The sequence below is a fragment of the Pelecanus crispus genome, chromosome 4 (assembly GCF_030463565.1).
Source record: "Pelecanus crispus isolate bPelCri1 chromosome 4, bPelCri1.pri, whole genome shotgun sequence".
Lineage (NCBI taxonomy): Eukaryota > Metazoa > Chordata > Aves > Pelecaniformes > Pelecanidae > Pelecanus > Pelecanus crispus.
Genome location: NC_134646.1, coordinates 68,073,411 through 68,098,906, shown reverse-complemented (window position 1 = coordinate 68,098,906; position 25,496 = coordinate 68,073,411). Strand labels below are relative to the sequence as shown.

Below are 25,496 nucleotides of genomic sequence, written 5' to 3'. Positions count from 1 at the left end.
AACTTTAGCATCAACAACACACAGCCGCTGATGTGCACGTCACCCTCGGGGTGACTCAGGTAGCGCCTTACATCCAGTTTACAGGTGCCCCTTGCCTCACCGCAAGAGAATAACCAGAACAGAAAAATGACAAGCCACTGAAAAGCACTCCCTTACCTTCTAAACCTGCTTCAATCAGCCCAAACTGTTCCAACACTTTAACAAAAAGCACAATCACGATCAAAACTGCTATCATTTCAAGCCCTTCCAAGTTCATGATGAGTTAGGTCATGGTCTGACCACCGCCACCGAGGAAAGTGCTCTTCTGCCTGGCTTTCTTTGCAAAGCCATCAAACTAGGCGCAGAAGGCTCCTGCGAGGGAAGGGGGCGAGCGGGAGGGGAGCGGCAGGGAACACATCCTGTCTCCCCGAGCAGAGGCCGGGAGAGGCAGGCGGCTGCGCTCCGGCCTGCCGGCATCACCCGGCTGCGCCGCGGCCCCGCAGCCATGCGGGAAGCGAGGGGCCGGCCGCCCCGGGGACCCCCCCGAGGTCACCCGGGAAATGTCGCCGGGAAAGCCGCCGGCGGCGCGTCTGGGCGGGAGCCGGGGCCGCCGCCGCTCCTCGGGCCCCGCGGCGGGAGGCGGCATCGGTGCGGAGAGCCCGTTGCCCGGGAAACGGGGGACCGGGACGCGCGGTGGGCGCCGAGGGGCGGCACGGGCCTGGCAGCGGCGAGAGCGGGGATGCGGGATGCGGGATGCGGGATGCGGGATGCAGCCGCTGCCTTTGGGAAGGTGCTCACAGGGAGCCGGGGCCAGAGGCGCCCCTCACCCCGTCCTCTGCTTGCGCTGGGGGAGGGATGGGGCAGGGGGCCGCTCACCAACTTCGCAGTTAGTTCCGCCGGGCGAATACCCGCCTCAGCGCTGGGAGGTACAGACTCTTGCATGTGGCAAGCGATACGCAGCGTTTTACACTTAGCATTCAGAATCTTAGAATTCAGAATCCTTTTTTTGTAATTAAAGCAAACCCCCAAGTACGCTGTCTCCAATTCTTTAAGGCTTATTACGTGGGCTTATTTGGAAAAACACAAATCGAAAAGGACGGATTGAGAAGGAGAAGGAAAAGCAAGCTCAGTATTTTTCCAGGGTTCTCACTTCAGTAACATTTGCTAAACAACGTCTTTTCCACGGAAAATATCAGTGGTGAAATACACAAATACTGACCACAGGACTGAACTGGCGTCTTACACCAGTAACAGCCGCTGGCCTATCTACAGCAGCGTGCGGCACTGGCGTTGTTACGTGGCACACAACACTAGTCATGGTAAGGATTTACTCTTTAAAGCCCTTAATAATTTAGCTTCTAAGAAAGAATTTACATTAGAAAAACAGTGTCTCTATTGCAGCAAAAATGAGAAGGGGAGTAATTGCAACAAATTGAATCCGGTCTGGTAGAGTACTGTCCCCCACACGGTTGGAATCAGTGACTGCCAAGGGCTTGGTTTCTTCCTTTCCTTGGATAAGATTCAAAAAAAGTCATTGTGTCATGTGAGAACTGGCAGCCACTTCTAAGTCCCCCAGGTATACTTGCATTATGATGGCTGTTTCCGTTACTGGAAACAGTGGAATGAAGTAGGAGTAAGGGGGCTATTAGAATTAGACATAAGTTGCAGTAGATAAGGTACCTTTCTTCCTACAGTAGATAGATAAACCCATACAGCGTAATGCTCACATGTCACTACTCTGTGCTTTTTTGCTCAGAGTTGGACTCCCTGAAGCTGCTTAGACTTTTTCTGTGAGAAAACCTAAGGTTTAACACTCCATCCTAAATACTGTATTTGTTTTAGTTATGCAGGCCGCTTTTCCTTGGGTATCTTTACCTTTATTTGCTGAAAACTTCCTCCTTACAGTCATCTTCTTTCTCATTTAATCCTTGTTCCAAACAAGGCTAAATATGTTTCCCCTCTAAGCTATCTTATCAATGGCTTTAAGGACAGTAGGTCCAGCTCTCCTTCAATGTGGGACTAAAATGGGCTAATTTATCACCACCAGCAACGTAACCTCTGCAATCTATATGCCTTTACTCAAAAGGCTGATACAAGTTGTGTTTGGGTGCATGCACCATTGCCACATGAACTGACATACTCATTCTCATTAATAGCTTCCATTAATATTGGTCTACTGAAAATGTTAAAATGAAATGAATGCTCGCATTCCTGCCTGCTTAAAAGTGGAGTTGACTCTGTTGACAGCTAGGGTTACAAACTTCATGACATAATTATTTCTCTCTCCAAGTACCTTGCCAAAACCAGTGAAGCGGCCTGTTGGTTTCTTCTTTGCCGTCCATTAAAAAAAAAAAAAGTAAGTTATCTTCATTTACCCATACAGTTTTATCAAAACATGATAGGAAGAATATAGCTAACATACAAATATTGAAACCCTATTTTCGCTCTTGTCTAAATACCCAAGCCTTAATATATTGTGGAATTAAATTTGGAAAAGGTCTACAAGATAAGTAGGAATGTCGGAAATAGGAATGGCAGGAAAGATATTAATGCATAAATTACCATGCCATATAGGTGTTTTTTACACAACAGCAGGTAGCTGTGTTTTTCTTACATATAACTGCAGATAAAAGGTTTCAGCCTAGAAAGTGTTATAGATGCTGTCTCCTTTTCATCAAAGCATTTTGCAGGTTCTTAGTTTTTATCATGAGAGTAAATATATTAAATTGAAGTCACTAGTTATATTATGAGCTATAGACATATCTAAATGGTCACTTCTCATCCAGTGATGGAGCTCTAAACGAAAATACAATGACTCTATTTACATTACTATGACTAAGATCCTTGATACCATTAACCTTACTGCAATATTGCTTAATGCTATGTATCATGAAATGTTAATGTTAAAAAAAGACCCAATCAATTTAGACTGAAAAGTGATGAGTGGGTCTACTGATGGACTCTCAGCAATGGTTATATTTCTTTCTTACATTTCCTTTTCTTATGTGCTCATATTCATCTGGATGCTGTTAAGCCACCTGCAGGTGTTCATCATGGCTTCCAGGAGGATGATTACTATCCGCTGATATTCCTTACCACCTAGTAAAATAGTTTATTGGAGCCTGGTCTGCATAAGTCAAAAGCAGTTGGAGTTGGTTAAAAAGTTCAGATTAGCGATCCGAGCTAACCTTGATGACTTTGCATAAAGCAAAGTGGGATGCACACATGCACTGCTGCACTAACAGATTTTGGGGAAGGGTATCATTGGCAGGGGGGTAGTTAGTGCTAGAGCTAACTGGCAGAGCTGGGTGCCTGTCCTAAAGAGGACGCTTATGCAGAGCAAGAGGAAGCTGAAGTGGAACAGCACCAGCAGGAGTCCCATGTCATACATAAAGTCTGAGAACAGAACCTCTAATAGAAGCTACAGTTTCTTGATTTTGACTGAGAACAGAACCTCTAATAGAAGCTACAGTTTCTTGATTTTGACTGAGAACAACCTAAGTAATATTTTTAAGCATGGATATGATGAAGGTAAAAATCATGCTGCAAAGCTAGAGCAATCTAATGATTGCTTTAGAAGTGATGTCCCTGCAACTTATTACAAAGATAAATAATATTTTTCCCCATGTCAGCAAGCAGCAACAATTTTATGGCCTAGCATGGAGGTTGTATCTCACCCAAATTGTCTCTGGTCGTGGAGGGGGGGCAAGATGTAGTCATGAAGCAGAAGTTCTGGCTCTTCACACTTGGCATGTATTTAGATGGCAATGCATAAATCCTGTGTTTTTACAGAACAGATTAAAATAGAAAAAATTATGTACTATAATATTCATAAGCAGGCTTTTCAAAGACTCTGACATAAACATCCTCACCAGCCAGTTGAGACGTAATCCCAGTTGAAAAGTACATCTGAAGATCTGGATAATATCATAACATCACTCTTCAAAGGTTTTGGGTTGCTCTAAGTGTCAGAAGCAGCACAAAATCTGACAATATGTCAGTTATTCTAAATTATCTTCTGAATAGTATGTGGATATTCTGGATCCCTTAAAATAGAATTATATTTCAAGTTTATCCCTTTCCATATAGTGAAAATATGGCTCCCTGAATGTGGTAGTGTATATTTCTGGATATGGATGCAGATATATTAACTGTGACTATGAACTATATGTCATTAGAAGAGAGATATTTTTTCATCACATAGAAAAACACCATTGCAATAACTCCATCTTTACTGGAGGTCCTTAAACCTCATTGAAAAGAAAAAATCTTCAAAAAAGTTCAATGTCTTAAAAATGTCAGACAACTATATTTTAAAACTCTCTGTGGAAACTGAAGCTAAAACATACTTGGCTGTTGTAATTCCACAGATGAAGCTCAACTGTTCTCATGATTTGTTTGTGTTACCTATTTATTAGCAAGGATTTTTCTCCTAAGAAACTTAATGATTTTTCAAGTGTTTGCACTTGAGGGAACATATTGATCATTTTCCGAACTACAGAGAAAATCCTATCACATAGAATTTCAAGAGGATTATTAACTGTCATTTGTAAAACTCCTATGCATCTTCAGCAATGAAGAACTAATGCAGCAAGTTTCATTTCAAATTTTGAGATAGTCCGAGTGTGTCAAGGGATGGTGTTTTATGATATGTGCTTTAATTTGCTCTGAATGACACATGGCCTCAACTAGTTCATGTTCAATGCCTCGCAGAACTGTGGGATGTCACAGGTGGTACCAGGTCTCCAGCAGGTTATCTCACTATGCCTCACCAGGCCTGTTAATACAATGTGACCCACACCTCCAGTCAGTCAGTATTGTTCAAGAGACTCTGTTATTCTGCCAAAGTGTGAGTGCGTGAGCTGATGCTTGGGACACAAGTAGTTTCACTAAAACTTTCCTAGCCCTGTCAGCCCTGCAGCCCTTTAACCTAGGTATCACCTCTCATTTATTTCTCCCTTTATGCTCTCAAATCCAGGGTATATCTGATGTGTTCACTGCAACAGCTCTAAGATTCAATGGTTTCTTCTCTGTTAGACAACTAAAATTTTATTTTGGACTTCCATGGTTTTGCTCCTCAACTATTGTGACTGTCTCTTTTCTGTCCTTGTCAAGTGCTATCTTGGTCCTCTTTTTATCCACTCAGGATACTGCTGCAAAGCTTATCATTCTGGCTTACCACTCCAGCTATCTCAGCCCTCCCTTTACATTTCTAATGAATCCACTTCATCATACACAAAATATTTGCCATCACCTTCAAGGCCAGTCTTAACACACTACTGCCACACCTAATCACTGTTGACTTTTAGAGAATACTGAGCAGTTAAACAGAGTTTCCAACTCTGCCCAATTAACCTACTTGGAGCACCAACAAGTTTCTTCCTAACAACCTGACGTTGTCTCTTTTCTTTTTTTTTCCCTGCAGACCTCTAGCATGTATGAACCTGATAAAAACAAATCCATGTGCCGAAGCAAACTTGTTGTAGGTTCAAACATCAGAGTCTTAGTTTTGCCAGGAGTTTTGTTTTCGTAGGAGGGTGATGCTAAGCCATCTTATTAGAGAAACTCACTGAAGGGTGTATTAGGATGCCTGAAGAATCAATGGGGATTGTACCATTTTTCTCCTAGTGAAAAAACATCTTACAAATAACTTATACCAACAATATGTTCAATAGTAATGTTTATCTCATTGATACTCAATGATTGTTAATGGTTGTTTTAAACCAGCTGACAAGGATAGATGGCCCTTCTATGTGAACAACTGTACAGAAACAAATGCTTGGGTTAGCAGTCTCAGCAGGCAGTCCTAACTAGTTCAGCTGCATGTGTGGTCTTTACAGCATAGGTTTGAAGAACGTTAGTGCAACAGTCCAGAGAGACATAAAGTAGTGACATTTACTATTTAAATGAACAGAAGATTTCTGTGCATTGAGCACCAAGACTTGGAGACTTTCAGCATGACACTCAGCAGAGCTACTCTTAAATTAATAGGCAGGAAATTATTCGTTACCTAAATTCTCTCCCCCTCTCCTGTCTTTATGCAACATAAATGCCTGTATTACCACTTCCATCCTCTGTTATTACACTCTTGGTGTCCAGTGAATATTTTTCTTTATAATGTGGTCATCTGCATACCAAAAATATGACTTCTTTTTTAAAAGATTAGTAATTCTATTGGTTATTTAGTCCTCATCACTCTATGATTTTTGAAAGCTGTTTTTATTTAAATCAGATTAGCTGCACTGGAAAGATTAGGTCTTGACTTACACCTTATCCACTTGGGTCTGGAAGGTGAACATGTTTCTATGTGAGTTAGTAACCTTCCAAAATGGCATGAAAATTTCAGGACCAAAGACAGACCCAGTGGAGACACAAAGAACAAACAAGTCACTGAAATTTGTTTACATATTAATCTTTAAAACTGTCAAAAGAGTGTTGCTCTTTCATTTTAATATCCTATAAGAATTTCTGCAAGAGGCCAGATAATATTTGCTTTGCTTTTATATTCACTGGCAAGATATGACGAAGAGAGCTCCGAATGTTCCAGGGAGTTCAGAAATGTAAACCAATATGAAATATGACATTTAATGAACCTCAGTTGTCAAAACAAACAAAAAACCAGTGGGATGCCTGAAAAGCCTCACTACAGTTAGGTATTTCTTTATTTTGTGTTTCCTATTGCATTCTCTGAATGCCTCATCAGTTTTTTGATTGATGTTCAATCCCCATATTCTCTTCCACCATGAAAATGACTAGGATCTGTGCAAATCCATTACTTCATTGTAGAAAAACAAGACCGACAGGCAACCATAGCTCCGTTTTGTGCAATTTACATGAGAAAGTAGAGTTAAGGGGTAGATGACTCTGAGAATGTGTCTGTTCCTCAGCTATAAAAAAGAATAAAGAATGAAAACACTAAACCAGAGTTACAGTAATTAAAGGGAGACAGATAGATAAAAGACGACAGCAGGCACGGATAGATATGGTATGGTCACTTAAGGGCTCTGAGTGGCCCAGGTCTGCCATGTTTAAAGCATAGACTACCACGAAACAAAGAAAGATCAAGCTTTTTCCATGAGACTTTTTGCTACCATTATTAGCACCGATAGCATTACAGTGTGTAAGAGAGCCCATATTTTCTTGTCATCTGTTGAAAACATAAAAGGGCCTACTCAAGTAGCAAGGTTGAGCATTGTAAGGACAGGCATCAAAGGATGCATACAGTGCATAATGGTCCAGTAAAACTCTTTCACCCAGCTGTCTGTCAGTTTACATGACTGAGAAAGGATTAATTTCCACAGGCTGTCAGGTGATTAAAATATTCTGCAGAGTAAAACAAACAAAAATTAAATGCTTTCCTTCACATGGAAGGACTTAAAAATGTATTTGAAGCAAGTAGATTGTGTCTGTGCTCTCTGTCTGGAAAAATACTACTGCTGAAATTGTGCTAGATATGTTAAAAAGAAAGTAATTTAAAGAGCTCCAGACCAATATTTTGATATCACCTGCGAAAACAGTAAAGTCTAAAACTGAACAGAGCTAAAGAAAGAGCAGTATGGAAGAAGGAGCTGGGAACCAGATAGGGTTCAAATGGCATCCTAAGACTGCTACCTACAAATTAATTTTAGAATGTAATTTAGATTCAGCCATGAATATAGCCTTATCAGAGGACAAGAGAACTGTGAAATTAAATATATAGATACCTATATACACAACATGGCAGTGGCTGGAGGTAACAGCGATTCGCATCTTACATTCTTCAGCATTATCAATACGCTTCAAAGCAAAATTCCTCCTTTGTAACTTCAGCCATTCTTTGGGTTTTCTTCCCTCTGAGGAATATCCCTCTGACACATTTGCAGTGTTTGCATCAGAAGAGAAAACTTGAGCTCCATATTCAAAGAAACCAACAGTGTCTGGCAGAGACAACCTACAGGAGCAAAGGCCGTTGCCAGTAGAGAGCTATTCCACGGAAATATAATGCAGCAGTACTGATGGCTGGAGCAGAGTCCACCACTTCTTTTCAGTCTTGCTGCATATGAGGAAGGCAGCCTATAGGAAGATGGCAAGATGAGTTTTCTTCTGTTTCCCAAAATCCACCTTCTCCACAATGGAGGCTGCACTGCTTCTTCAGTGAAAGGATCCTGCAGAGCTGAGCTGTGGTACGCATCCATCCAAACCCTACATAGGATCCCTGCAGTATCCCATTGCATGTCTTCCACCTCCCAGCAATAGAACCAGACTCAGGATTTTTCCCATGGTTATACCTCTATATACCCTACAAACCTAAAGCCATGACTTTTTGGCGCGTGTTTAGCAATCTGCCTGCCATGGCCTGTGGGCTTGACTACTTCCAGCTGGCAGAGTTTTGTGTCTTTATTTTTGAAGCAGTATTTTCATCTCATTGCCTGCAGCACTTTTCATTTCAGTATAGTTTTTCTTCATCTTCTCTGGCTGTTTTGTATCTTTACACTATTTTCTGCTGACATTGCCAATCACTAACAGCATGTGTCATTCTGTAGCTTCCTCTTTTGGATGAAGTTCTCATTTTTCTCCTTTGTCTCCAGCACTAATCACTTGAAATATGAATACCAAATTACAAAGAGAAAGTTTGCCTCTGCTTTTTCCAGGTTCCATTCTAAACTGTTATCGCAGTAGAGACTACCTTGCAGTTGAGCCACAGATTACTGTATTTTGACAATTTAGTTGTGTGTCAAGTGACAGTGATATCAGACCAGTTCTTTATCCATGTCACACATTAACTGTCTCTTCCTATCTGGTATCTCACTGTCAAAGTGAAATATTAGTGTAATCTTTTCTACACTGCCAAGCGATGGATGGATCAGAAATACTGGTACAGTAAGACAAAGCATCCTCTGAATTTATCAAAATACAGAAACATACATTCACTTCTCAATGAATAACATATTGGTATGAACCGCATGTGACATTCTACCCATTCAATATTAGGATTCTCAACTATGCTCAACTATGGCCGAATGTATGGTCTTCAATACATTACCAATGACACCCTAACAAACATCTTCTTTGCTGTGGCTTTCCACCATGCTCTTTTTGATAGTTCTGTCATTTCTACATAGGTAGTTTCTCCATATTTTTAAAAAACATACATGCAGATAGAATATGCTGGTTTTGACTACAGGAAGAACTGAACTTCCATCACATGTGTTTTCACAGATCCATTTACATTGTATTCTTGCTAGGTGGTCTTACAATATGTTAGTTAAGTAAGGCTCTAGCAAACATGGGATAAAATGCTACAAAAGAAAGCCCAGGATGTAGCTTTTTTCTTAATAATAGATTTAACCCAACTGCTAGCCTCTGTAAAAATAGTGGAGTACCTTGTTTTGATAAATGTAGGGAAAATACCAATGAATTATTTGATGTACTATTCAGAGAGTACCCAGAATGACTTTTAAAACTATGCTATAGTTCCTATATCTGGTAAGCTGTAAGTCATAGGTACAAAAGTCTGTGGAGTCTAGGAGTATGATGATATGCTCCCAAGCTAAATATTTATATGCCAGCTCTAACAATATTAAGTTTGTGATGCCAGAATAATTCTGATCCTTATCAATGAGATTTTAATTAATGTGCTTAGTAGTTTCTTAGTAATAGTGGCTTTGAAAAGTCATCAATATTAGGCATTTCACAGATTCTCATTTTAAAAAAATAAAGTGGACTGTAAAAGAACCAAACATTTTGCATATTACAACCTGATACTTAACTAGGTATGAGAGCTTTTGAGATCTTCCTATAATCAAAGGAGTTCTGCAGGCAGGGAAGGTTAGCAGACAGTTTGTGGGGTTTTTTCTTTCATGTGGGGACCATTTCCAATGATCCAGAATAAATTCAGAGACATTTTGAAAAACTGCACAATTTACAGGGAGTCATTATTCATTCTGATGACTTATATCAGTGAAACTTGTTCTGTGCATGAAGCTTTGAAATCTGTCCTATTCCTAAAACACTACTTCATATTGTTGCAAAAGTAATAGAAGTGTCAAGTTAAAAATTTAATGTAATAATGATCTGAAACCAGAGCAATATTTTAGTGATCACCGTCAGAGATGCACATAGCTCTGCTGAGAGCTAAATACATATAGACCTTACACTTCAAGTTTCAAAAATGGGATCACTAAGTTGAATGGACCCTTAGAAAACACGGCCTATGCAAGAAAACAATAACAAAACAAAAATATTGCTTTGGGAAAGAAGTTTTAAAATATAGCTGGCAAAAAATAGTTAAGAGAGTAACATCGACCAAAGATATTTTTCAAAGAATTCTGCAGATTCAGAATTATAAAGTTGTAGAATTTTAAGGGCTCTCAGGAATCCACTTAGTCCAGTGTTTTGCATTATACTTTACTGACAGACATTTAAAAAAACATAACAAGAACTAGAGTCCAGCCCCTGCCAAGAACTGTAATACTTACCAATCTCTAGAAGTTGACCCCAACCCCAAACCAGTGTTTCTCCCAATCTCTTTCACTGCCATTTGAGCCTGTTTATTCTTCTCATTTTCATACATCTCTGTAAATCTGTCCCTCACAGAAGCAGATCTAGTCTAAAAAATTTCAACTGAAGCTACTAGAATTCTTTGAAGCAGTCAATTTTCATATGTTCTTTCATATACATCCTACTTATGATGCTCTGGTGCATTTTTTTAATTGGAAAACTGACTATCTAAAATGTTCCAGCTATATTTAAAACAGTTTTTCAAAAAAGAAAAAAAAAAAGTTTCGGGAAATGTATTTTTCCTAACATACAAATGTAGAAATTTCAGAATCATCCAAAATAAATTCTAAATTATTCCACAGCTGTGAAAAACATAACTCTCATTAAAACTGACTACTGACTACTTTGCTTTTCATTGTACTCTTTCCTTTATTTTTCCTCGTTTCAGTTAAAAGCTTCCCTAGGCATTGACTGTGGTGTTGTATATATTCAGAAAATCATCCCAGGTGTATCATAATCTAAATGATAAGAGTTAATAAAATGAAGCAAGTCAGAAGGATGTTGGGTTTGGACTACATGATCTGTAAAGGTCCCTTCTGACCCAAATTATTCAGTGATTCTTTCTATTTAAGTGGAACATGACTGAACTGAAAGGTCTGGTGGGGACATGCTCTCTGTTTTGTTTGGAAACCACTGAATATCACTGTTTATATAAGCTCATTTAGCCCCTCAAATTCAGATCAGCTGCAGCCAGCAAAATTATCTGAGGTGTACAGTATTTAATGGAGGTCAGCATGTATCCCTGACTCATATGAATACGTACTATGATCATGTTCACTGAAAAACCCCAGCACATGGAGACTCGCAGTCTGCTTGTCCGTTGCACTGGAAATGAAAGTCCTGCCAGAAATCCCACAAATACAGAGAAAGGCTGCGCACAATGACTTTGCATTTTGAGCACTGAAAGACAAATGAAATTAGGGGTAGAGTTCCTGATTTGCTAAAAAAATTATGTATCTTGTATACACTATTTTTTCAAGAAAAAACGGTGTCTGCTGTATGAAATAACTTCAGCATTGATATGCTAGTTTGGGCTGCAGAGACCACTTAATCTGTAATATATGTTTAAGCCAGGACCCATTTGAGGGAATTTTGATCAGAAATACATATTTCTGACCTCATGAACTCTTTTGGAGGAATTCAGTATCCCAGCAGAGAAACTGCTTTTTACTGAGGGAGCTGCTGCCAAATATTCAACATATAAATTATTCTACTCTTGAATGTGTTGGTCTCTCAGCAGAGATGAGCCCTAAATAACTGTCTCATTGCATGTTAACAGTTTATGTGGCTGGATTTCAATTCTATGTAATTTACTGAACACTAGAGAGCTTTATAACAAGGTTCAGGATAAATTAAATGAAAATCAAATACAAATGAAGTATGGGTCATCCATGAGCAGAATTCAAAGAGATGCTGGAAAGCAGAATAGCGTCTGTTACAGTATCCAAAAAGACAGATGGATTTCCAGTGCATGTGTTTTCAGAAAATACAATGGTTTGGCTGAGGTTGGACCATGTCTTGTTAGAGAGGAAGAAAGATGCCGAAAGAAATTGAGCTAAGAAACATCTGGACACAGTTTTGCCTCTGCTTTAGGGTAGACCCAATCCCATTTTGAGTAGAGAAAGAATAGCATGAGATTTCACAGACATCAGGGGAATAATATGTAAGATAATGTCTCTCTTTTCCGAATTGAAGGAGCTCAGCTAAAAATAACAAACAAACAAACAAACAAACAAAACCCCTATACAATCTGTAACACAATCTGTGAGCAACAAGACTTACATAAACCAGTGGTCCCAAAGGTACTGGACTTAATTTGTTATTGGTTTGTAATACATAGTCCTTCCCAAAAGTAGAAAATGGGTGCAAAATTTCACCAGTTTAAAATGATACATGACATTTATATAGCACTGGAGTACTAAATGGCAAAAGTTTATCTTACTAAAGTATGATTTAGTTCTTTAAAAAAAATCACAACCCACCCCATCCTCTGCAACCTCCCCCAACAAAACCCCCCAAAACCAACTTTGATTGAAACCCAGTGCCTTATTTAGCCTGGACTTTTTTAATACAGCAGATAATACCAAATAAAGGATATTCACAAACAAAATTCAGCTCTCTATTTCTGCTTGCTTTAACACAAGTTAATGGAGTGCCTTAGAGTGCTGCTACATTTTTAAAAATAGAAGGTACATGAATAGGCATGCACCTCAGTTTGTAAGACAAATGAGTCACAGCTCTTCAATTATGTTTCTTTGCCTCTTTATTTTAAATTTAAGAAAAGACCTTATTTGTACATCCTATTGCATCCTTATCAAAATCCTGTGAACGTAGTTAATCTCACTTCATGTGATCAGGATAACAGCAATAATAACACTGTGAAAAGCAATAGACCTCATTGTTAATGTGGTTTATTGAAGCAGGTAATGAGGTCTGGTATTTTGCCTTGAGAGGAATATTGACAAGTAGCACTTTATTCGGTAAATATTCTTGTCTATTAATTGGATTCTATGCAAAGAAGAATTCATTTTCCACTATGAATTCGATCTATTCTTAGTGTATTCTGGAAACTCTTCATTTCTGAATATAGGTGCTCTTCCCATATTGTAACCAACAGTACATAGGACGACACCTTCCCCAAAATCCGAAAGTATTTCTCAAAAGTGTTTTGCAGGAATATTTGTTGCTTACCTTTAGAAAGGGAAACAGAGAAAGAGATAAGAAGCTGCTTTTCATAACACAGTTATAGAGCCAGAAGTATAACCTGCATATCCTGTTGTCCATCCTAGCATTCAGTCTGTCTGCAGTAATAAAGTTTAAGTATCTACAAAAACACTCTAATTTTATTGTTGCAATTTCTGTAATTGCTTTAAGTGTGTTAGTCTGCTGTGGAAGATTGAAAAAGAGAAGGCAGAGTACAGATGTTGCTGTGAAAAAAATGTAATTTGGAAAAGGCAGAAGCAGACTTTTACTTTATAGAATAACAGCTGACTATGGGGTTAAGATTAAAGAGTCTCCAAAATTCTTTGAAATTTGTCATCTTAAAGATAAAGAGTTTCTTCATAAGGAGTCTCAGCTGTAATGGTTTAATCAACTACTGAAGTTCACAAAATCTTTAAAATCAAATGTATGAAAAATGTTCTGGCTGAAATGGCATAGGATGCTACATGACATAGAGGCTTCTGGCAATCCTGCAACTAAAAATAATCAGGAATGCAAGAACTCAGCTTAGCACTGCCTTAGTTCCAACCTCTTCTCAAAGTGGTAGCAAATCTTGATCCAAGCATTGTGAGGAACAAGTGGAACACATCCCAGAATGAGGGCACTGAATCCACCATCTGATTGTTATTAACTATCTGTCTTTATTTTGCACGGCATTAGTTGGACTAGATAATTGTTGGAGTTGACAAACTTTAGATTTTTATATTCTGGGAATGAAAAATGGACATTTTAATAACACAATTTCTGACTTCATAGTAACAGCAGAATCCAAACCTCTTAGTTCATAGCTCTCTACTGATGTTGAATGTGAGAAAGGAAAGCCTGGAAGCACTTAGAAATAACAGGCTGATAAACTTTTGAATTCATGTGCACGGTCTATAGCTGTGATGAGTTTTGATTTGAATCACACATGCTATTGGAACATGTTCTGGCCAATGCATAATATAAACCCATAAAATATATACAACTAATAAAAAAACCTCTGGATTTTGCCATCACAGAACACTGACCCATTACTACCTATACAGTGAGACAAGTGAGCTGGAACATGTCCTACTTGCCAGGCCTGTGCTGCTTTTGATCTGCAGAGGTGCAGTAATTGCCATGGCAAGGAGAACCCCTTGGACTTTTGCACAGAACTGCCCACAGCACAATCACATGGGGCCTAGTGAAGACTGGCTGCCAAAAAACTGACCTGAACATGTCTGGTGGCCATATATCCAGATGTCAGCTTAACTGGAGCTACATCTTTAAATGAGCTGCCTGATATTTAGAACATTCCAGCAAAATGCTGTATCCCTCTTTTTCCATCCATACTAAAATTTTCAGATTATCCATGGCATTCTGTAAAGTCTGGGAGCTCCAAACAAATCCCAGATTTGTGAAATTGTATTCAGGCAAAGACATACCCCTTAAGTCACGGAATAAATAGACCTTGTGACGATGCATTCAACTCAGAGAAAGACAAGACCATTCTAGCTGGATCTGGTTGTCATACTTCAGTTAAAATTATGGCACTGCTTGCCATGAGGAGTAGTTACAACCACTACAAATGTAAACCATTCAAACAGAATGCATATTTATTTTGTAGGCTCAAATCAAAGTGGAGCAGATACTTCTGAGACTGAAGCTACTGAAAAATTAAGTAGTTTTGCTTTTCCCACCCCAGGCATTTATTTGAAAACCTCTAGTGTTTGTGTGTGAGAGAGCATGATGCTGAAATATGGCAGAAGAAAATTCCAAGGCAGAGAGAGAGACTTTGATGGATTTATCTGTGTACTGTCAGAGAGGTCAAAGGGAATCTGATTGAAGGTTTCACCTCTCTTATTGGGATTGCAGTCAACAGAAGTAAAGAGAAAAGGAATATTCCTTTGGGGATTAAGTATTGAGAAAAAGAGGAAAATTATTTGTCCCAGAAATAAGACACTCTAAATACTGCCATTTACCTGCCTGCTGATATGCAAAATTGTTTTTATCTTTAATCTGAGGTTAATGGAATAAAAGAACTGGAAAGAGGGCACGCTCACTACAGCCTTTGTCAGACTTCTCTGTTACTTGATTAAGAAAATAGGAAGTTAAAATGGAAAAAGGATCCTATCACTACATCCACTTTGGGTATCAACAAGTGGGAAAGTGCAATATTTTAGATCTTAAAAGCCATTATTTCCTCCACACGCTCTCTGTGAAGATGAAAGATAGAATACAATATTTGTGTGTGGAAGAAACTGAGGAGTGGTTTGTGGAAGCAGCTGTGGGATGCTTGCATTAAACAAGGAGGTATTTAAATAAAATATTATATGTAACCAAAGGAGAAAAATATAATGAAATGATAGAAAAGGAAAAAAAGTTCAGAGCTATAAGGACACTATGAAGATGGGTTGAACCGAAGGGTGGGTGAGAAATGGAATGCACTACAAAGAGCTACAAAGCAAGCAGCTGAAGAGATTTGAGTAAGGGATTTCACTTTTCCTTTTTTTCTGTCTTTATTTTTTCCTTCCTTTTTCTTTCCTCACTGGGGATATTTTCCTTAAATTCTCACTATGTAAATATATTTAAATTTACACAAATGAGCATTTATTTACATTTCAACTTTGCATGTCTACTGCTTTTTTGCCTCAAAGACCTTGGCAGAGGTACCTCCATTCTCCTATGAGAATTTATGGAATATTACATAGCTACCTAAATCATGTCTGACAGCTTCAGTTAATGTGGGCAGGTAGATCTTACACTGTGAAATACACATCATCCATAACAATTAAAGTGTATTGCACAAGTTATATGAGCAAGAGAGATGAAGGGAGGGTAAAGAGTTAAAGCTTCCATGGTAACCTCAGCAGTGAGGATGCAATTGGCTCACCCGGTCCCTTCTGTCATGTCTTGATTCCATGCCAACAAATCATGAACTGTCCATCATTTCACACATCTATTTTTAGAGCATCCTCAGCTGCTTCCAATAAAATGATAAATGATACTTGTTCACAGAGGGCTAATACTGGTCATAGAAAGGGCTGTTTCCATCTGAAATGCAAGCTGGAGCTTTGGAGCAAAACAACGTGACGAAGATACTGACCTTGAGTAAAAGCAGACTACAGGTTTTGGTCAAAATGCCCTTTGCTTTTCTTAGCAGCAACATGTTCCTAACTAACAGCAAACAAAATCTATACCAAATATGATCAAATATGCTTGCAGCTATTAAGGGAATTGTTCCAAAGGTCTAGTATAACTGCAGAGTCACTTTAAAGTGAGAGACATTTAGGTATTGACTCATTTATACTGGAGTAGCTCCTCTTTGTGCTTTAAACAGGAAGGCATGATAAACATGTTTAAATAATGATGTATGACCACTACAAACACAGAATATTTAATAACGCATTTCTCTGGGAGACAGCTCTATTCATACAGAATGCCCAATGAACATAGTCAAACAATGAACATAGTCAAACAATGAACAGAAATTGCTTATGTTGAACCAGCAATTCATTGCAGTGTCTGCACTACAGCAAAAAAAGGCAAAATATATAGAGACAAATGGGGGAGAGACACTCTGTGGAAGGATAAACATGAAAATAAAGTCCTTAGGTGGTCAGATCTACACCAGCAGAAGTCATATCATAACACAGCACAGAAATGCAACACAAAACTTTCCATCTAAAATGCCCACAGTGCCTACAGATGATAATGCCTTGAAGAAGTAACACAATACCTCAGTGTCAGCATTCTTCATAATTTTGTTTCTCTTTTTTTGTTTGACCTTTATCACTTTTCTCCTTTCTCTGAATGCTCTGCACTTGGTTTGCCTTGCTCCAGCATCACTTGCTAGACTTATAAAATATATCCTAGACTTCCAAGCCAACTTTTATATACAAACTTAGCTTTCTGTATTATTTCATAATATATCTTAAAGACACAGAGCTCCATCATTTCTAAGAACAGAGAATTAACTCAATATTTTGCAGGTTACAGATACTGATCAGCAACTGATTTTGAACTACTGTTTATTCCCATTAACTTTATATAATTTAAAATATGGACTGAAAGGTCTTTGGAGAAGAGACTGTAGATTCTTAAAACTGTGGTCAGTCCCCAGATTACTGAAATTTCACTCTTAACTGAAAATTTTTTCTAAATAAAGTCAATTTGCTTTTAGTGTTCAGACTTTTTTGTACATGTGTACCAATGCACTTCTTATTACACCCAGAATAGCAAACTGCAGTTTTTAGACGGTTTTCCTGACAGACAGAATATATTCTGAAAAATCAGAACAGTAATATTATTTCAATTCCTCTATTTCCTTTGTTAACCTGCCTGTTTATGTGACAGCAGAGAGCTTTTTGATGCAAACAGGTAAACTCCTATTTTAATGCATTATGTTTGCTTCAGAAGCAGAAAAAAGCTCTTTTTTAATATTTCCTTTTCTATATATTCCTTGTCTGAAAGCAATAAAAATATTGATAATTGAGGTATTATATACTTTTTAACGTACTGTTTGGGTTTTTTTTTACAAAAGGATAGATGAAACTCTGCAGTACTGATTTTGTCTGAAGTGCCAGGGAAAACTTTAGAAGCATTGCTCCATCAAAGTCACTCTCTTCTTCTTCTACAAAAGAAGAAGTCTTCCTCAGCTATGAACAGGGCTTGTTTTAGCATTTAAGAAAAGATTTCTTTTTGTTTCCATGCTTCTGGGAAGCACTGAAATTAGACATGCTAAACACATTTTGTAAGAATGGTTCACTTGCAGCTATCTTAATCAAGAGATGTTGCATGTACTCAGTAATGAAACTCATTAAGTGTTTAAAAACAAATGAAAAAACCCACTGATTCCACAAAAATAATCAGAGAATACCTTTCAAAAACCAGCCAAATTATTTTTTTGCTTTGTTACAAAGCTAATTATAAGTGTGTTCAAATGCAATATTCGATTAGTTCATAAATGAGTAGAATTATGTCAAATTATTTTTCTTTCAGTCATTCCACATGCTGTTTTGGCAGCAGTAAGAATTAATTTTCCAAGCTCATTAAAAAGTTTGTATTTTTTCACTCTTGCAAAGCCACTCAGGCCCTTAGTATTAAGCTGACATAATGGCATAGCAAAATAAGCATCTTGCTCATTAGCAAGATCAACAAGGGCAGAGGCGCTTTCACCATACTTATAAACACAAGGTTTATACATCAGAGAGTCACCTCCATTGGGGAAACTGCAGAACCTAGATAGGCATAAAAGGGCCATCTCCTGGGAAATGCCATGGCATGAAGCAGAAAAAAAATTCTACACTTGTAACTCCTTGTTAGAATATGTTGAATTACACTGAGTGGAATGCTTTGATTGCACGACATCTTCTTTCACAACATTTTAGTTAAACGTTCTCATTGTCACTGCCAAAGCTATACAGGGCAACAAGTGAAAGAAAGGAGGAATGAGGAAAACAGAGAGCTGTCCTGCTGTTCACAGGTCAGGGAATAGTCATCCAGATGGGCTCAGCTCTGTCTGCTCACTCCTGCCCTCCACTCAGGTACGTCCTTCTCCAGGAGGAGAGGGGAAGGGACTTCTGACCACTTTCCAGTCCCTCATTGACCACCCACCAGTGAACACAGACACAACTGAAGGGAAATTAACAGTCAGTCTTAGAAAATAGATACTTTATAGATTTATAAAAGGTTTTTTTCTACTGTTTTCTCTGATATTCCTTTTTCATTCAATGCAAATAAAAGCTTTCATGATTTTTCAAAAAAATTACAACCACTTAGCTGCATGCTGGCAGTTCTGTCAGCACTGCTTATTTTGTGTGCCACTCCATAGTATTCTGTAAAAATACTGATGTGCAATTGATGGAAACGTTCATTTATGTATTATTGATACAGCGCATATGTATAATTTAAATTCACAGGCAGTAATTCTTTGCTCCTCAAAACAGCTAGATTTATTAACTGAATAAGTTTCTGCTCCATGTGAACAAGAGTGGTAAAATGAGGCTTTTAGAAAAATATTTTCTTGAAAAAAATGGATAAACATGACCCTATTGACACTATCATTAATAATTTGAAATATTTGCATAAATGTGAGCAAAGATGGATGACTTTAAACAACGGTCACTAATTAAGAGACCGAAAGAAACAAAGGACTGATAACACCTAATAAACCAAGATAGGCATATTAGCATACTGTATCTCATACCATTGTGGTAATGTCAGAAAGACAAATAATCCTGATTACACCTGAAGCAGTACTATAACTATGCAATCAGTCACAGCCAGGGACTTTTTCTTGCTGTTCATTTCTTACATAAACTCTGATTTTTAATTTAGGTATATTGTTGAAATGTATATATGTATGAAAATGAATAAAATTTGTTGCAATAATATGCAAGCTGAAGGATCACCCTGCAACTGAATTATTAGTCACTATTGCCTAAAAGTAGCTAATCATTATGCAGACTTCAGTCTAAGTCATATTGTTGGAAGAGAATGGCAGATCCTTAGAAAAGTCTATTTTTCAGATTTCTTGCCAGAAAAGCTGTTTGCTTTTTATATGAAAACAAAATCTTCTCCAATTGAACATTTGTGAGATTTTTTTGTATTAGCCAAAGGCTGAAAAACTACTCACAAAGAAGTAATAAAAAGTCATTTAACTTCAGTTAGCACTGCTCAGTACTAATTAATGTGTTGCAACTATTTTGAGTTACATGCTTTGGGACATGTGCTGTGTTGAGTCCTGAAAACGAGCACAGAGGCACAGGTAATATTTAAATCTTCTGATGATTTTTCTTTGGATGAGCTTCTGAAAAGCAGTGGTCCCACTTTTCACGGCCTTCTCAAAATTAAGGCTCTGCATTCTTGTATATGGTGAAAGCCAGTTGACAAGGTTACTGGGGACTGAGAAATTATGACCAGATTTTCTACAGGGGATGAGACCCATGAAGGGATGGATGTACTCTTACTCATAACTTAACGCTGAACTTTGTGAACAGCGCTGTCACCACATTTCCTATGCACAAATAGAAGGGCAGTCCCATCAATGAATAATGTCAGCTACTGTTGTTAATAACAATCTACAATAAACTAGTCCTTTCTGAGCATGGTTCTTGTAGTACTTAAAGGACTGATTAATTATCTCCCAGTAAAACATAAGCTATTCTTTTATACCTCCTATACATAAATGGGGGAAAAAAAGGGGGGGAAAATGAGATCAGCATTCAAAAATGTCTTTTCTTTCTGGATCTCTCAGTTTTTCTGTGCCTGTTCAGGATACCTTTGTAAGTACCTTGGCATTTTCTCTGTACATTCATACCCTTGTCCCAGGAATTTGGCTAGGCACTGGAAATTACTGCAGCTTTGGTTCTGGTCTGCATCCAGTAAAAACAGACAAAAGTGCATGTGCATACATTAATTGCTGTTGTTTCCTACTCAGGATAGAAGGTGGGAGCATCCATTTCTCAGGCTTTTTAGACTGTGCTTTGGCCAGACTCCTTCACCTGTCTACTGACAGCACTCCTTTTTTTCCTTGTTGAGGAGAGAACATGATGGTAGGTTTTTTGCAGCAAAGTGGTGTTGTGATAACCACAGTTTTTTCTTCTCTTATAGTTACATGGAAGATAAAAGGAGAAGTGAGGCTCTTAAGGTAAATTCTACTCAGAAATCTGGAGGAAACATGTGCCAGCAATGTGACAGTAAGAGAGAAAGCCTTCAAGGACACTGCTTATTGTGTCTTGGACAATCTCCATACCAAAACTTAAGGCTACTCTGATTTCTTCCTACTTTTTCAAAACATTCTCTATCAAACAATTTTGACCTGTGTTGCATATTTAAGTAGGTATGTAAATACTAGCAATATCAGAAACCTGCTTCTTGAATTCTTTGTACTATTATCTGTGGTTAGAAAGATTTCTTTTTTTTTTCTAGTGAAAAATTTTAGAGTAGGATAAACACTGAGATGCACCAATAATCAAATATGGAATAAGAAATTAATTATTTTCCTAAGTGATAAGGACTTAATTTCATACTGTTTCACTATGGAGAAAAAATATTAATTTGATTTCAAGCTGAACCGTGAGTGATGGATTCAAGTTTCAAACTCAGTTGTTCCATTTTATAAGCCTCCTAGCCCCAAATTCAATGAGAAGTCCTTGGAAGGCAACATAGCATAATTTGTCTTTTTTGGAGGCCAGAGGAAAAGAGCTGGATTTTGTGGGTGCTCAGTGACAAATGCTCCCAGAATGACGCCATAAGCTTATAACCTTGGTGTGAGTGGAGATTTGTACTGCAGGTTCCCCCTGGAAAGTACAGAACTAAAAAGTGCTTCCATTTCAGTTCTTAGTTTACCTGTCCATAGCCAGGAAAAGAAAAAAAGGGGGGGGGGGGGGGGGAATAAATAAATAAATAAAAATAATAAAAAAACCCCAGTTAATACAAAGAGAGCATAAAATCCTACTGTCTGGAAGACCCAGAAATGTTCTCTTGCTTCTGAAAGCCAGACATTACACAGCTACTAAACTGTTGAGCAAAGAACTGGAGACAGGAGTTTAAGTCAATACACCTAGCTAGGACTCTGGCTAGGAAGAAATGAGATGTGTATGACAGCTCCATCACATATTTGACAACAGTGACTAGCAGCAGCATGTGGCACATTTGCAGAGGTTCTGAGCAGTACCAGCTCTCACTGAGTATGCTTATAGAAATCAACAACCAATCTGACTTTAAATCAAAGGAATTTTTGGCTAGCTGATAGACTCACAAAATGAAGTTATCTCTGGATCAGCTGAAATACCAGAATTCAAAGAGAGGATGATCACAACCAAGAAGAAATCACCTCCCTCTCAAGTATTTCTGTTCACTCTGCACTTGGGCGCGAGAGCATACAATTACCAATGCTGCTAGCGCTCCTGGGGCTCTCCGCCTGCTTGTTAGTGCCAGCATTTGGAAATGCAGGGGGCTGACTGAAAAGCTGATCCCTTCCTCACTCTTAGATCAAAGAGTTAAAGGAAATTAGGAATTGAGTGCCCTGCTTCCTCTCTACTTTCTCCATAGATGCAGTTACCACTGTCTCTGACAGAAAAAGTGATGTAGGGCTGCATCTCCTGCTGCTCTCTATTACTGTCTGAATTGAAGGAAGGAGAGAGCTCTTCAGCTCAGCAACCTGTTTATTCACATCTGTGTGGCTTGTGCTGTGCTGGGTGAAGAAAGGCTGATACTCTGTTCTTTTCCATTACTTAGTTAACAATTCTTATAGAAACAAACACAGTAGAGACAAAGTGTCCTGCTTCTAATATGGTATTCCTTCTCAAAAATGTAATTATAAAACTCTCTCCTTCACATACAGTGAGTGAAGTTCAAAAGATGGCAAAGCCTTAGCTCTCCTCCCTAACACTGAAATCAGTTTAAATGAGAAAAAAAGTCTGTGCCTGCTGTTTTGAGAATAAGAAGGAAAACTCTTTTGAGAAAAGCTGTGATAAATCCATCCCTGCTACAAATCAGTTTTATTCTTCAGCCCTCAATCCTTTCTGCCTCTCTTTCATCTTTACTGGTTCTTCAGTTATTGGCACTCTTTGTTTTCCTTGCTCCCAGGCCACACCAAAAGTCTACAAAACTCTGCAAAGCTAAAGGTTTATCAGTTTAATAAACATTAATTGACAAACTCTAGTGTGGGCAATTGTGTTATGAGAGGATGGATATGTGGGTTTTTTCCACCTTCAATACTGATCTGGTCCTTTGGTTTGGACTCCTCTTAGAGGAGATAATTTTATTTTTACTATGTTAAACTGAGCAACACTACAGAACAAAGAGCAAAAAGGCTATTAATAACCAAAGAGATATAAAACAACTTTCAACCTCTTCTGTCTTCCATGTGTATTTCAGCTAACTTTGACCATAAAACACAGATAGCAATTCTTTTTCTTCAGGATCTCTCAGAATTTCAGCCATGATTTTTTTTTCTCAGAAATGCTATTCTCAGTCAAAAGCTGTTTCACTTTCCATCTACAATGGCAGGGACTGTTTTAAACCAGGAAATACAGACTGAGAGCATTGTAAGCCACCTTGTAACTATCCATCAGGGATCAATAAAAAAGTGGAATGGGAGGAATAATGACACAGTAATCTTCCCAATTTACATGTGTCCTGGTTTTGGCTAGGATAGAGTTAATTTTCTTCCTAGTAGCAGGCATAGTGCTGTGTTTTGGATTTAGTAGGAGAAGAATGTTGATAACATGCTGATGTTTTAGTTGTTGCTGAGTACTGCTTATGCTAGTCAAGGACTTTTCAGCTTCCCATGCTCTGCCAGGTGCACAAGAAACTGGGAGGGGGCACAGCCAGAATAGTTGATCCAAAATGGCCAAAGGGACATTCCATACCATATGGCATCATGCTCAGTATATAAAGTGGGGGGGGTTGGCCAGGGAGCAGCGATCGCTGCTTGGGAATTGTCTGGGTATCAGTTGGCGGGTGGTGAGCAATTGCCTTATGCATCACTTGCTTTGTATATTATTATTGCTATTATTATTACTATTATTACTATATTGTTATTATTATTATTTTACTTTATTTTATTTCAATTCTTAAACTGTTCTTATCTCAACCCAGGAGTGTTTCGCACTCTTACTCCTCCGATTCTCTCCCCCATCCCATCGGGGTAGGGGGAGTGAGCGAGCAGCTGCGTGGTGCTTAGTTGCTGGCTGGGGCTAAACCACGACAACATGTAAAAGTAGAAATAAACTTCTTACCCCTTTTGCTATATTTCATAGATTTAAAGGTCGGTCCTTTAAATCCTATTCTGCAAGTTCAACTTTTCACTGGAGGGTAGAAAATGTTCAAGTAACAGCTGAGATAGTTAAGACACTCTTGCAGACCTGGTAACATTTTTTTTGTTTTCTGACTTGTTCAAATTAATTAATGTCAGAAGCCCTAGGTTTTATTAACATTTTGTGGATGAATTATTCCTAATTATCTCATAAGTACTTAGCACTTAAATTTTGACTGAAATTTACAACATTTATTAATGAATTAACAATGCAAGTGAAATGCATTCAGATATTTTTTGCTTGTTAGTTAAATCTTGAGGTTGACAACCATGCAAGAATACATCTCTTCAGAGCCATTCCCAACCTATGTTATCTATAGCATATGCAAGATTAAACATATACACAGAAATAATACAAAGGTCAGCATTTTAAACGAATTACTACAACCAAAATATACAGAGTAAAATGATAGTAAGCACCATGAATACTACAGTAAGACAAGTGTATGAATTGCATGATATTTCCTTTGGGGCAAATCTCTTTTTTGATTTTACTTGCATAGGATTCTTAAGTGAGGACAGTAAAGTTGATGGAGCTATGAGGCCTTTTCAAATTTTTAGTGATGATCAGTTAATTAATAATGTACAAGGATTCTCAGAACATTCTAAATTTGTTTCCAATGATACTTCTAAAGATGAAAGGTTCAGGAGCTATGACAGTACACCTCCATTAGAGAAAACCTGTAAAAGTAACACTTTTCCAAAAAATAGTGAAAGAAGAAATATTAAAAATATGTGATTACAGAATATGCAAGGAGCGCAACTCCCAGGCAAGAAGTATAAACAGCATGGAATGACAAGCTACCAGGTTATCCTATAAAAACCAGTACACATCTCTGGCCATCCAAGTCCAAGAAAAAATAACTTTAACTGGGACAGAATAGGTGGAAAGAAGAGGACTTCACTTGCTTTAAAATCCTGTTTTCTTCTAAGAAGAGACAGACATTGCAGACTTCCCCTTTGTGAAAGGTCAGGAAAGGTTGGCTGGCTTGTTATAGCAAAACGATAGGTAAAGATACTAACCCTGGCAATACCTGGATGAAAAAGATAAATACAAGGAAGAGAGACAAGCTATTTAAATTGAAGGAAGCATCAATGATTAAACTGCCCATGAATAAATTTTGACTGGAAATCAGATTTTCTTAAAGTTCCTGAAGACTAACAGTCTTAGACATAGTGCTTTTTTTTTTTTTTTTTTCCCCTTCAGTAGATCTGAGCTTGAGCCTGAACTGCAGTCTTTCTTGCAGGCTTCCTACCTTTGATTGATAGCTATTAAATTAGGTTTTACCTCTTTGGTTCTGTCCAGATTAAAAACATTTATAGCACAGCATGACACGAGACAAAGGAACAAGTGGCAATTACTTCGTCTATTTTTGTCTCCTATGTGGTTAACCATCATTTAAACACTGAAAAGGGGCTAAAGAGATATGTTTGAGTTTGAAAAAAAGCAAATTGAGAGAATAGGATC

The 25,496-nt window shown here is 38.1% G+C and overlaps 1 protein-coding gene across 2 annotated transcripts in view; it reads right to left on the bottom strand.

The window, feature by feature from the left end:
- Positions 1–25,496, bottom strand: part of KCNIP4 (potassium voltage-gated channel interacting protein 4) — a 357,626-nt gene that overhangs the window by 233,306 nt on the left and 98,824 nt on the right. The window contains exon 1 of one of the 2 annotated variants that reach the window (XM_075708932.1): positions 157–256. The exons of the other annotated variant lie outside the window; for it this stretch is intronic. Within the exon in view, the coding sequence (XP_075565047.1) occupies positions 157–256 (100 nt within the window). Of the gene's footprint in view, positions 1–156; positions 257–25,496 lie in introns of those variants that run through there. 2 annotated transcript variants of the gene reach the window in all.